General features: G+C 41.9%; 1 protein-coding gene across 1 annotated transcript; it reads left to right on the forward strand.

Moving 5' to 3' along the window:
* Nucleotides 1-2499: 2499 nt before the first annotated feature.
* rbm15 (RNA binding motif protein 15) lies at nt 2500-6300 on the forward strand. The gene has a single exon (XM_042409110.1). It carries the CDS (start codon nt 2650-2652, stop codon nt 5203-5205), a length of 2556 nt encoding a protein of 851 aa, XP_042265044.1. The 5' UTR covers nt 2500-2649; the 3' UTR covers nt 5206-6300.
* The last annotated feature ends 6111 nt before the right edge of the window (nt 6301-12411 follow it).

The following is a 12411-nucleotide window of genomic DNA, read 5'->3' on the forward strand; positions in this document are numbered from 1 at the left end:
ATCTGTCCTTGACATAAATATGTATCTGGGGCATATTCTCACGTGTATTCTGAAAATGCATTCCTAATAATGACTGTCAGGAAATCTCCTTGTTGTGCTTTACCCAAAACAATTTACTTGTCAAGGAAACACTGAATTGCATGGTACCATCCCATCTGGTGCAAATTACTAAATACCAACATATTCATGTCAGATGTGCAAACATTTCAATCTGTGTGAGATTGAAAATGCAACTTGAATTGAGAAAAAAGAATGTTCCACTAGTGGACAAAGCCCTTCCAAGCTCCACTTACTCCCCGGGAGTGTACATAGCTTACGGGGGGAATAGATTGGCTCTCCTTTCCCTTCGCTTGCTTCACCATGACAGCCATGCCGGGGCAGATTAGCTGCCATTCCCTTAGTCTGTGCCGGGGTTTTGTGTGAGCCACTAACATGTGGTTCCAATAGAAGAATGCACAAACCCATCAGAAACACTTTCCACACCCACAGCTTCAAATTCCAGCCAGGCCCTGGGAGACGGCAGCTCTTACTGCAGTTACATAGTCCCCCTGATTAAATCCCAGATTAAGTGGAGAAGATAAGAAGACCTGTCAGTAGGGATAAGGGATTGAGGAGATGGCCATCTTTAGGAAAGCTGAAGAAATAACAGATGGTGGATCGGTGCTCAATTTTAATATTTACTTTTACATGGGAGCAGGTTAAACAAATCTATTTTCCCATAAACAAAAGTAAACTCAGTGGCTTACTTGAACTTGATATATTAACTGTCAGGACAGTTACAATAGAGTAACTCACAATATTGTACATGCAGTATGGTTTATTCCACCTAAAAATAGGAGCAGAAAATGATTACCTCATATTAAAATACATGACAGTTTTGACTAAGTTTTCCTTGACATTACAATTACGCTTTGATCTGTATAGACTCAATATATCAGGCTTCAAAGGCCTTATATGATTTGTCCGAAGTAAATGAAAAATGTTGAGTCAAGACTGCACAATGCTGGGGGCAGTTATTAACTAAGCATCACTCCGTGTGTCAGGGTCACTGGGTGAAGACTGTCACTAGAGTCTGGAAATTACTATACCCTCAGCCTCATTAATGGACGAAAAATATGATTTAATGCTCATTAAAATCTGTAAAGCTGCCTGCTGGCCACTGTTCTGAGCTTTGATCTCCACAAGATTTATCTTGGCCTTGAAGTGCAGCTATTGTGACCTGACAGATCCTTGTATTTGAAGTAGTTGAACCACATTAACATGTCCCAATAAGCTAAACAATGTGGTAGCACAGTGCGGCCAACTCAGTAAAACTGTGTCAAACAGTGGAGTGAGGCAATTTCAGTACAATCTGTCATGAAGTATTTGGCGGCTTCAAGGCATTTAGAAGTGGAACTTCATTTGGCAGTTAATCATCTACAGGGAAAAAAATAAAGTTTAGTCGCTGCCACAGTTTTCAACTTGCAATGTGTGATATGGACAAAATCTTTCCACAAATATCTAGAAGTTCAACAAGTAGTTGATAGAAACAGTGAACTCAGCCGAGTATTTTTCTTTATCTGCATTCAAGTCAAAGTTTGACATGGAAGTAGGGGAAATAGCAGTATAGTATTTGTTTTTCATTTTGCTTACACTTGAACCTTCAAAAATTAAGCTCTTGTATCTAAAGGTAACCTAAGTGTGGAAATCGATTAAAAGGCATTAACAAATATAGTTGACCATAATCTATCCTTTTAAGCTACAGTAACCAAGCTAATTGATAACTTATTAATTTAAAAAAGCTGTAAATTGCATTTCTCATCCTTAGAAAAGTCATACAATCATGACTGTAACTTGGCCTCTGTGTTTACCACATACCAACGGAGAAAGGCCCTGTGTCTCTCCAAGGTCATTTTTAAGGATTAGTGGTTTATGTGTTACTGTTCCTTTGAGTTACTGTTCAAATACTGCCACCTTGTGGGTATTAGGTTGACTTGTGTTATTGGGATGAGAGAGGAAGATTTCTTATCCCTCCCAACAACATCATCATTTAGTTTCCCATTCTGTGAAATTTTACATGAACTTGTAGTGTCTCAAAATCAGGTAATTGTAGCCATGTGTTTTGTGGGTATACAGCCTATTTGGTAAAGTCAAATATACAAGGGATGGATAAAATAACAGAAGTGTCTCACAATGGGATACACTCAAATGAAAACAGCCCTGCAGTTAATAGATCTTAAATAAATGCTGCCTTTTTGAGCTCATAATGTATGTAAAATATTGGTTATCAGAGAGATGAAACGTTGGTTTTTTGTTTGTGTTTGTTGGTGTTTTGTTTAAGATTGCACAAGGCTATGACTTGTTCCCGTTATTTTGTCCAGGCCCTTTTCTTCAATATAAAATGTGAAAAACATATAAATAAACCTTTTGATTTAAATGACTCAGTGGATGATTGACATGCGCTTTAAAGTTTTCCACCCACTTTTTCAACCAATCAGGTCGAAGGGGCGGGTCCTCGCACTAATCTTTACAAAATGGCGACTGTTGTTGTTTTGCCGCAGGGTCAGTGAATAAATCCGTTTTTCATTTCAATTATTTTCTGCACTAATTTGCAGAAACAGCCCTAAAAAAACACCCAGGCGTCCCGAGGGTGGCTCTGTGTGGACTGAAATGAAAGGTAAAGAGCGGTCGCCGATTAAAAAACGCTCCCGGGCCTTGGACGATATTCGAGACCGGGGAGGATGCCACCCGACCAGCAAGAAAATGGGGGCTCTTTCCGTCTCCAGTGGGAGTAATAATGGAAATAGCTCGACCAAAAGCGACGGCGGCTCAACGAGAAGGAGTCTGCTCGGTGAGAAAAGAGACAGAGATTTCGACGGTCACAGCCGGACTGGAAATAATCACAGCTGTCAGTCTGCAGCCGCCAGCTCCGTCGGTAAAAACCACAACCTGAGCCTGACGCTGGATTTAGCCGCACCGAGGAGCACTTCACGTGGGGAGCAGCAGCGGGTTCAGCCACCCAGCACCGAGAGTGAGTACAAAACACTCAAAATAAGCGACCTCGGCACCCAGCTGAGCGATGAAGACATAGAGGATGGACTGTTTCATGAATTTAAGAAGTTCGGAGATGTGAGCGTCAAGATCAGCCGCAGCAACGACGAGCGGATAGCCTTCGTGAATTTCAGAAAGCCTGAGGACGCCAGAGCTGCGAAGCACGCCAGGGGACGACTGGTGCTGTACGACCGGCCCCTGAAAATCGAAACAGTGTACATTAACAGGAGGAGAAGCCGCTCCCCCGTCGAGAGAGACGTGTATGGTGCAGCTCAAAGCCACAGACATTTGCAGAGACCCCTCTCACCTACCGGGCTTGGATACAGAGACTATCGGCTACAGCAGCTGGCCCTGGGGAGGCTCCCTCCTCCCCCGCCGCCCCCTTTGCCCAGAGAGCTGGAGCGGGACAGGGAGTTTGCTCTGTTTGAAGCCAGGGCACGTCCAGCCTTCATTGCAGAGCGAGCTGCTTTTCGTGAGGAGGATTTTATATCTCCAGAAGATGACCAAAGAGCCAACAGGACGTTGTTTTTAGGCAACCTGGACATAACTGTTACCGAGGCAGACCTGAGGAGAGCATTTGACAGGTTTGGTGTCATAACGGAAGTGGACATTAAGAGACCCACACGGGGACAAACCAGCACATATGGATTTCTGAAATTTGAGAACCTTGACATGGCTCACCGTGCTAAGCTTAGTATGTCTGGCAAAATAGTGGGCCGCAACCCCATAAAGATAGGCTATGGGAAAGCAACTCCCACCACACGCCTGTGGGTGGGTGGACTTGGGCCCTGGGTCCCCTTAGCTGCCCTGGCAAGAGAGTTTGATCGCTTTGGCACTATAAGGACCATTGACTACAGAAAGGGGGACACATGGGCCTACATTCAGTATGAAAGTTTGGATGCTGCACAAGCGGCATGCACACACATGCGAGGCTTCCCACTGGGAGGTCCAGAGAGAAGACTTAGAGTGGACTTTGCTGACGCTGAGCATCGTTACCAGCAGCAGTTCCTGCAGCCTCTCCCAATACCGCCGTTTGACATGGTGGCTGAGTCATTTGTCCACCGTGCCACACCTGAACCTCTGAGGGTCAGGGAACGGACTCCACCGCCGCTTCACTTCAGGGAAAGAGAGCTCTTTCCTGGAACTGAATGGCCCAACCCTGCTATTCGTGAACGGGTGCGTGCATCACCCTTTGAGCCTCTGGAGCACTTGGAACGTGAGCGGCGGGCACGTGAGCCCTGGTCTTTGGAACGAGAGCTGCAGGGACGAGAGCCTGCACGCAAGCGGCGCGTAATGGAGGATGGACGCCATATAGATCACTCCCCTGATAGCACTGAGAGGACAGTAAGACGTAGGCGTGTCTCTCCGGATGGCAGTCCTGGAGGTAGCAGCAGAGATGGAGGGCGCTTCAGTGACTCAGAGCGCCCTCTGCGGGGTGAGAGGCCCTCTCCAGCGCGAGAACGTCACAGCAGCCTGGAACGAGGTGGGACTGAACGGAGACTCAAAAATCAGAGTCTCTCTGACAAGGGACCCTCAGGCGGCAGCATTTCAGCAATTGGAGAGCGTAAGCGCAAAGCAGGCGATGGTAGCAAAGGGCCGGCCAAGAGAGAACGCTCTGAGAGCAGTTCCAAGGGGGGTCAGCAGTCCAAGCTGGACGGCACCAAACTCAGTTTGGCCTGGCAAGGTATGCTGCTGCTGAAGAACAGCAACTTCCCAGCCAACATGCACCTGCTGGAGGGCGACCACAACGTAGCCAGCGACCTGCTTGTTGAGGGCACAACAGGGAGGCAGGTGAGCGAGCTAAAGATCACCCAGCGCCTCCGTCTGGACCAGCCCAAGCTTGACGAGGTCTCCCGGCGCATCAAAGTGGCGGGCCCTGGCGGCTACGCCATCCTGCTGGCAGTTCCTGGGACCACAGAGGATACATCTTCGTCTGACCCTGCAGCCTCAACTCAGCGGCCGCTTCGCAACCTGGTGTCCTACCTCAACCAAAAACAAGCAGCTGGAGTCATCAGCCTGCCTGTGGGAGGGAGCAGAGATAAAGACAACACAGGGGTTCTTCATGCTTTCCCTCCCTGTGATTTCTCCCAGCAGTTCCTAGATTCCTCTGCCAAAGCTCTGGCTAAAAGTGAAGAGGACTATCTGGTCATGATTGTGGTTCGTGGAGCATCTTAAAAAATCAGAACACACTAAGTTCAAGTGGTGTTTAAAAAAAAAAAAAATCTGCTGTATGTCAGTAACTATTGCATGCTGTGTGTTCTGCATTATGGGGTACACTAGTATGGTTCTTGAGTGTTTGTATGTTGCCATGTAATCCACTAAAATGACAAACGGTGCCCTCCTACAAAACTAAAAGGGTGTGTTTTTTTGAAATCTTTTTTTAAAGAGTATATTAATTGCTCACAAAGTCATAAACTGGCAGTAATTCATTCAGAATACTGTGAAACAGTTAAATATGAGGAATACATTTCTGTGTCATGTAAGAAGAGAAGAGAAGAGTCATATAGAAGACACCTTTTTTGGTTAATTTACAGGTTTATAATCTTAACTATTCAACTCAATTACAAGGAAAAGAACTAGTAATATTAGAAATGCAAGGAGTGGACACAATAACACCTCCGCTACAATTAAACAACAAATAATAGCCTCATAAATGACTATAGTGTTGAACCCACATCTCCCTGACACAGTGTTAACAAAACCTGAAAATTACAAGCCTATCAAAGGTCATTTTTGTTTTTGGGCTATTATATTGTATTGCATTGCTCAGGTGTTGTTATTGTGTCTACCACATATACTGGTATATACACGAGGGGAGTCAGAAGACGCCCTTTTTCAAAGCTTTGAATTACATTGCAATAATATTTCTGCTATAATCACTTTTTGATGAATGGATACAAAGGTGAGCATGACATCTTTGAAGTTAAAGTTTCCTGTAAAGGTGTAGTGAATGATTTGGAACAGCAGTTACAAAGTTAATCTCTTCGGAGAAAGAAACCCCGCATTTTTAAGGTCAAAACACGTTGCACACAACGCTCTATTTACCAAACGTTCACCAAACACCCTGATGATGGCAAGATAGTGTGGTGCGCTGCAGATGAGTTGTGCAGCCTGTTTTAATCTTGATAGACTTGTATTGAAACTCATACTAGCCTGAACCTCACTGTGTGTGCAGTCTCAAAGTTAAAAAACATTTCAAAGGTCACCATTTGAAAAGTCTCTGGATAACAGCACATACATTTCAGTTATGTTGTAAATTCTGTTTTTTTTTTTTTAAAAAAAATGGTGTTCAGGATCATGGTTTGGATTTGAGTGTATCTTTTATCAAAGTGTTTCTCAGTACTGGGACACCAAATTGCAAAACAAGACAATGAACTCAGTGTATGTCCACTGGTAAATCTAAATTGTCCTGTCAACTCTATGTGGAATGCTGAATACTAACAGATGTGAGATTTTTTTGCCCAGGGAACATCCCATAACACAATACGCATAGCATAGTAAAGCAGATACTAACATGTTTTTCATATTTTTTACTTCACATCTTATTTTGTGCATCCCTACCTTTTTAGAAATGGTTGTGTAATGTGATCTATGAAAAACTACAGTAGTAATGGATAAAAAGCTTAGAGAAGTTTGCGTTGATATTTGACAGTCTGTTTCTTTTTTTTTCTTTTTTTTTTGCTCTGAAAACCAGTAGGTCATGAAAGAATACTAATAATAATTCAGTAAAAACAGAAAACCTGCTATTTGTTCAGTAAGTAGGTCTGTGTCATTTTAAAGTTTTAAAAATACCTTAACAGTTAATGTTTGAATTTAAATTTTAGGTCTAAATTTGACAATATTGTTACTCATGCCTGCCAACATGTTCCCAAGGCCTACTTACTGAATTTTGTTGATGCCATTGTATGTTTGTCATGCAATAGTAACCCACCCTGAATTATTATTTGCTAAGTTTGGTTTAATATGTATTGGAAAGCATTAATATGTGGGGAAATTGTTATACATGTGAACATCACACCCACTGCAACGTTGGACTCCTGAGGAGACGAGCGCAGAGCTCAAACACTCTGCAGAGAAGGCAACCTAGTGTTTGTGAGTCCTCACTGATGAGGCAGCTTTTAAGTTGTGTAGCCCATCTGCACCTGTGATGACTTCTGTTTTAAATGGAAAAATTGAGCAATGTACACTTTGATGTCATGGGAAAGGAAAATCCATAGAGCCCATGCGAAGCTGTTCACATACCTGCAAGTGCGTTTGGGCACTTAATGTGACCGATTATCAATAAATTGTTCATTTGAAGGGAAACATGTTTCTTCGATGGAAGTGAATTGAAGAAACGAGCTGCCAATGCCTTATTGTGTTTCGAAGGAGTTGTCACTTCACTTGAAATTTTGTTTCTGCACACGAAAAGGGAGACAATTTGCAGTTTGTTAGCACCAGTGAAGAGAGACCCCCGTTTTCGTGTGAGGATCGCTGTTTGCATACAGGCCTGTTCTGACCTCCTAAGTTGCCCATCATAAAATTATCCCCTCCCCATGATCCCCTGTTCATACCCTCAACTGTTCCTGTTGGCATGTGATCACCTGAGCAGCATCGAGGAGCCTCCGCTGCCTCTTGTTTGCAGCCAGTTTGCAGTGTGAAACACAGGGGCAGATGCAGACAGCGGTGCAGTTCGGGAGGCGAGGGCCGGAGCAAACAACAGCACGTGCCAGTATCCTGTTGTCTTCTCCTGGTCATTACTCGAAAGCTTTCATGTGCATTGTTCCTGGTTCTGAATAGGAGCTGAGGGAATCTCATCACCGGCCGTCACACACTCCACTCGGGAGATTGTGGGTGACACCTCTCTGAAATTTCCATAGCATCCACAGTTCAAGCTGTCTCACTGCAGAGGCCAAGCTGAACCACTGGGCTGATTTGTCTTTATCACACTTTGCCCAGTTATGATTTGATTTGACTTAATGTTTGGCTCAGGGAAGAGGATTGGCCCAAACCTCAGCTAGGAATATTGTTTCCCCCCGTCTTTGTGTTTTGCGTCGGTGTGTTCTCCTCTGATTGAACCCTCTCCGAGGAGACGAGTGAAGACGTGTGTTTGCTGTGCTGAAGCTGTGTTCAACCATCATCTGAGGTCTGCTGCAGCATGGAAATGAAATATGAACAGGCCAAATTGTTTACCCCTTTTTGACACCGCTGGAAGGAATCCACACCGCGGACCCCTCCCCTCCCCCAAATTCTTCTAGGAGACCTGTTTATTTTGCCAACAGCCTTTCATAAATTTAAGGCCACTTAATGCAGGAAAGATATTTTTCCATTTCCTATTACCATCCATCTTAGTCATATTAGCGTGAAAAGAAATGCTGTGTTCTGTGCTGAGAAGGACCCCTTACTTCACTAGAGAAACATTGCCATCTTGAGGACCACGGAGCGCAGTCGACTACCAGACACATCACACTCATGCACACCAGACACCCGGAACAGAACTGGTATCGCCGCACAACTGCTGTATAGAAACGCCACAGCGGTGAGTAAGGAGAGCAAGTGCTACCTGCCAGGTCTGTATCGGTGGCTTAGGTAGCAGTGGTAAGTATAAAGTGTCAACACCATGTGTTTTACAATAACAAATGCAGAATGGCACACTCTAGTTTTCAGCCAAAGTCATTACCAAGGTTATTTCCACTGATGGCAATTTGCATAAATCCCAAACCCCAATGTAAGATAATTATTTACAGCCCACAAAAGTGCTTCTTTGATCTCCAGAACAAAAAATATAATCTGACTCCAATAGTGAACATTCTCACACTGAAATTTTATATATATATATTTGTTAATAGGCTTATGTAGAGGCTTTTGTTAAAATTAGGCACATGTTCACATATGCTGTGAAAATGCTGTTATGTAAAAGGCTGAAGTGTTTAAAGAAGACTAAAGATTAACATTAGGTGAGTTTTCACAGTAAGGCCACTGCAGCTGGTGAACTTCCTGGTCCAATCAGATACATTTAACAACATACTGCACATTTGGTCGTTTTTGCAGCCTCTCTAGAGATGTAAATTCTTTTTAATTAAAATTATGTCACTGATGGTAAGAATAGCTAGAAACTACAGGCAAGGTTAATATGACGCGGTCTGTAAGAAAACTGGTATCAGTTAGAAAGGCCTGATTGTTTCATGACTGACAGCTTCAAGTCACTGTTCTTTTCTAAGCCTCAAATTCATTTATACTGAACACTGTCAGTAAGCCATTTTTAATTCATAGATGATTAATCCTACTAAAAGAAACCCTTCTTAGATTATTTTTAGTTAAAGCCTCGAGCATTATTATCATTATGCCAAGTGACATCATCCAGGGAAATGTAATTTAAAGGGAAATATAATAACATAATAAAAGGCTCCTGGTTCAAAATTGTGTTTCGCATTAGATGATGTTGGTGACGGGCTACAGATGATAACGTCCAGTTAATTAAATGTGAATGTGTGATTTAAAGAAGGCCTTGTTGTAGACTGTAAATCCATCACATGCCACTAATTAGCAACCAAACGTAGCCTGTGAAAACAGCGAATCACTGGCCAAGACTTCACTGTTTAATCTGGCAGCCAGCACCTCACTGACAGCAGTGTGCTTTTTACTCTGCTCCCAGTGTCTTCAAACTGTATGAGCAGCTACTTGTGCTTTTAGTCACAGTTGACGTTAATCTAAAGCAGAGAGACATGAAAACTCATCAATTTATCAATGAGGCCTGACTCATCAAACACTACTGGAGCAGCCATGTGACGCTTGGTTACATCAGAGATTCCCATTTTAAGGGGAAAAAAGGTACATAGAAAGAAATTTAAAGGATTATTTTAGTCCTCGATTTACAAGCTACATTCTGTGTGTAGGTTCAATTTTATCTTGATACACTGCGTCAAGGAAATAGGCTTACTTTCAACTTTCTTAAAATAATGAATTTTAAAATGTAACAAATTTGAAAGGTTACTTTCACTTACTGTGAAATCAATTTACCAAATTCAGTAGAAACTAAAACAATACATGACGTTCATTACTAAAATATTTTCACTCCAGTCACCAGTCTTTCAAACAAAAACCGTTACCTATAATCATTTATAAACGTGCTGTATTATAATTTTGTGCCATCATTATTAGTAAGACAAATAGTTATCTGCCTCTGGTGTACAATACGGCATCATACAACCTCAGGTCATCACACATCTTGTGTCATAATATATTTTCTAAGACCATAGACCAACGGTAAGCTATTAAATGTGTCCATTAGAATTTCACACTTGAATTCGTGCTGATTTCAGTGCGGCTCACTGTAGTATAAACCAGTCACTTGGATATAGTTTTAACACTTCAGCATTTTCACTTCTAGTTGCACTTACAGGATTTTATTCTGCTCACACATTCAAAGCCTTCAACACTGTTACCTGCTGTCAAGATTAAAACATGTTTATGTTTCCTTTACAGAGATCCGCTGGACAGCAGCTGGTGCATCAGTTTGTTTCCAGGACAATAGATATGCCATCAGGTGTCGTCTGCTGTAAGTAACCTGTTTGCTTTGATCAACAGTCCATTGACAATCTGTAATTGAACACATTAAATGTGAGCAACATTTGTTGTGTCTAAACCTCCAAAACAAAAATGAATGTAATAATACGGATGAATCATTTTGTTTATTCACATCAGTATTTCTAAATGACGTGTAAATAAAATATGTTAAAAATAATGCAACTTGTGAGTGTTTTGTTTTTTTCGGTGCAGGTATTGCTCTGAATCACACAAGAACAGACTGAGTCACACGTCAGTTTATTACAGCTGACTGCGCACTGTTACAAGGCTTAAAAATGAACTCTAAGGTCTTGGAACAAGATATCTATGATTGGTTAAGCATATTTTCTAAACTCGATCAGTTAACAAATCCATGAGCCAGAGTAGTGACAAAACAGTGCTTCACCCATAAATGCATTTGCTTCAACAAAACTATAAGATCCGACGCCATCAAACAGAACTTATCAGAGGAGTTTGAGACTTGACCAAAAGGGACATAAAAATTTGTTCAATACATCGCTTAAACATACAACCCCTTCAAATATCCAAATTACTAACAAGTAAAATAAAATCCCAACCAAAATCTACTTTTAAAGCATCAAATACTTTTCATAAAAGATTTATGGTACAAAATATTAAGTGGCCCTCAGTCACAGAAGCAAACTGGTGGTGAATGCAACTCGTGAGCCAAAAGAGCTTTTGTGCATGACTGTCATTATTGAAACAATACAAAGAGCCTTGCTCAGTATTGTGAAAGTGAGTTGAGGGGGAATAATTTGGTACTAATTGAGACAGCATTCTTTGAGTAGAAACTTCCTCTGCCACAAGAGGGCAGCGCAACAAAACACATGTCCTTCACTGGATGTTGGGCTGTCCTCAATGGAGACTTGGAGATGACTGTGTGTAACGGGTGGTCATAGTGGTTTAAGTTATATACATTGTCCAAACTAGTAATAAGCTTCAAGTTGTAGGTAGGTTTCTAATGTGTCTTTGGCTGACATCACAGGAAGTTAGTATAAGATACAATACAGTACCTTGTAAGGCAAACAGCGGTGAAAAACAAGAAATACACTGACAACACAACTTCTACTGCATAAAAAATAAGATTCAACAAGCAATAAGACTCTCATATATAAACACAATGTAATCTAAGTTGCATTGCCACTAATCGGCTGCCTGCAGGCACTGTAAAGGCTGGGCAACAGTTTTCTACCAGTCCAGTTGGGGCACCGTTCAATGGGTGTTCATTTATATGAGCAACATCAGCAAAACATCTTTGTAACACAGTTGGTCAGAGAGTTACAGACATAAGGTTGACAATATGCACTTAATCACACACAAATATTCACACCGTTCAGCGGAGCTCTTCAGCTGCTAATGTGATCAAAATATTTCGGAAACGTACTTAAACCTCAACCCAACAGGCTTTTTCTTTCAGGAGCTGGTATCTTTGCTGCAGTCAAAGTGTGTGCAAGTGAGCCGTAAATCAAATGAAAATCTCTGTGCACTTGCATAGAACAGCCCAGGTGTGATGAACTTGGCATGACAAGATCATTGGCATGTTAAACTATTTAAATGTTACTGAACCATAAAAGGAGAACGGCAGTTTCTGGTGTGTTGTAGTATTAAAAAAAGGTCAATTTGATATCAAGTTTTAATTAAAAAAGAAAAGAAAAATTAGAAGAAACTGAAGAAAATTAAACTGTGCACTATTATGCTCAAAATTGCAGGTGCAAACACTGTAAACAGGTCAAAATGTGAATTTGCATGTCAAATATTGTGGGAGTTGCAGTTTAAAGGACAAGTTCACAGGTTCAAAGGTTTTAAGTCTGTCTT

The sequence above is a fragment of the Thunnus maccoyii genome, chromosome 4 (genome assembly GCF_910596095.1).
Source record: "Thunnus maccoyii chromosome 4, fThuMac1.1, whole genome shotgun sequence".
Taxonomy (NCBI): Eukaryota; Metazoa; Chordata; class Actinopteri; order Scombriformes; family Scombridae; genus Thunnus; species Thunnus maccoyii.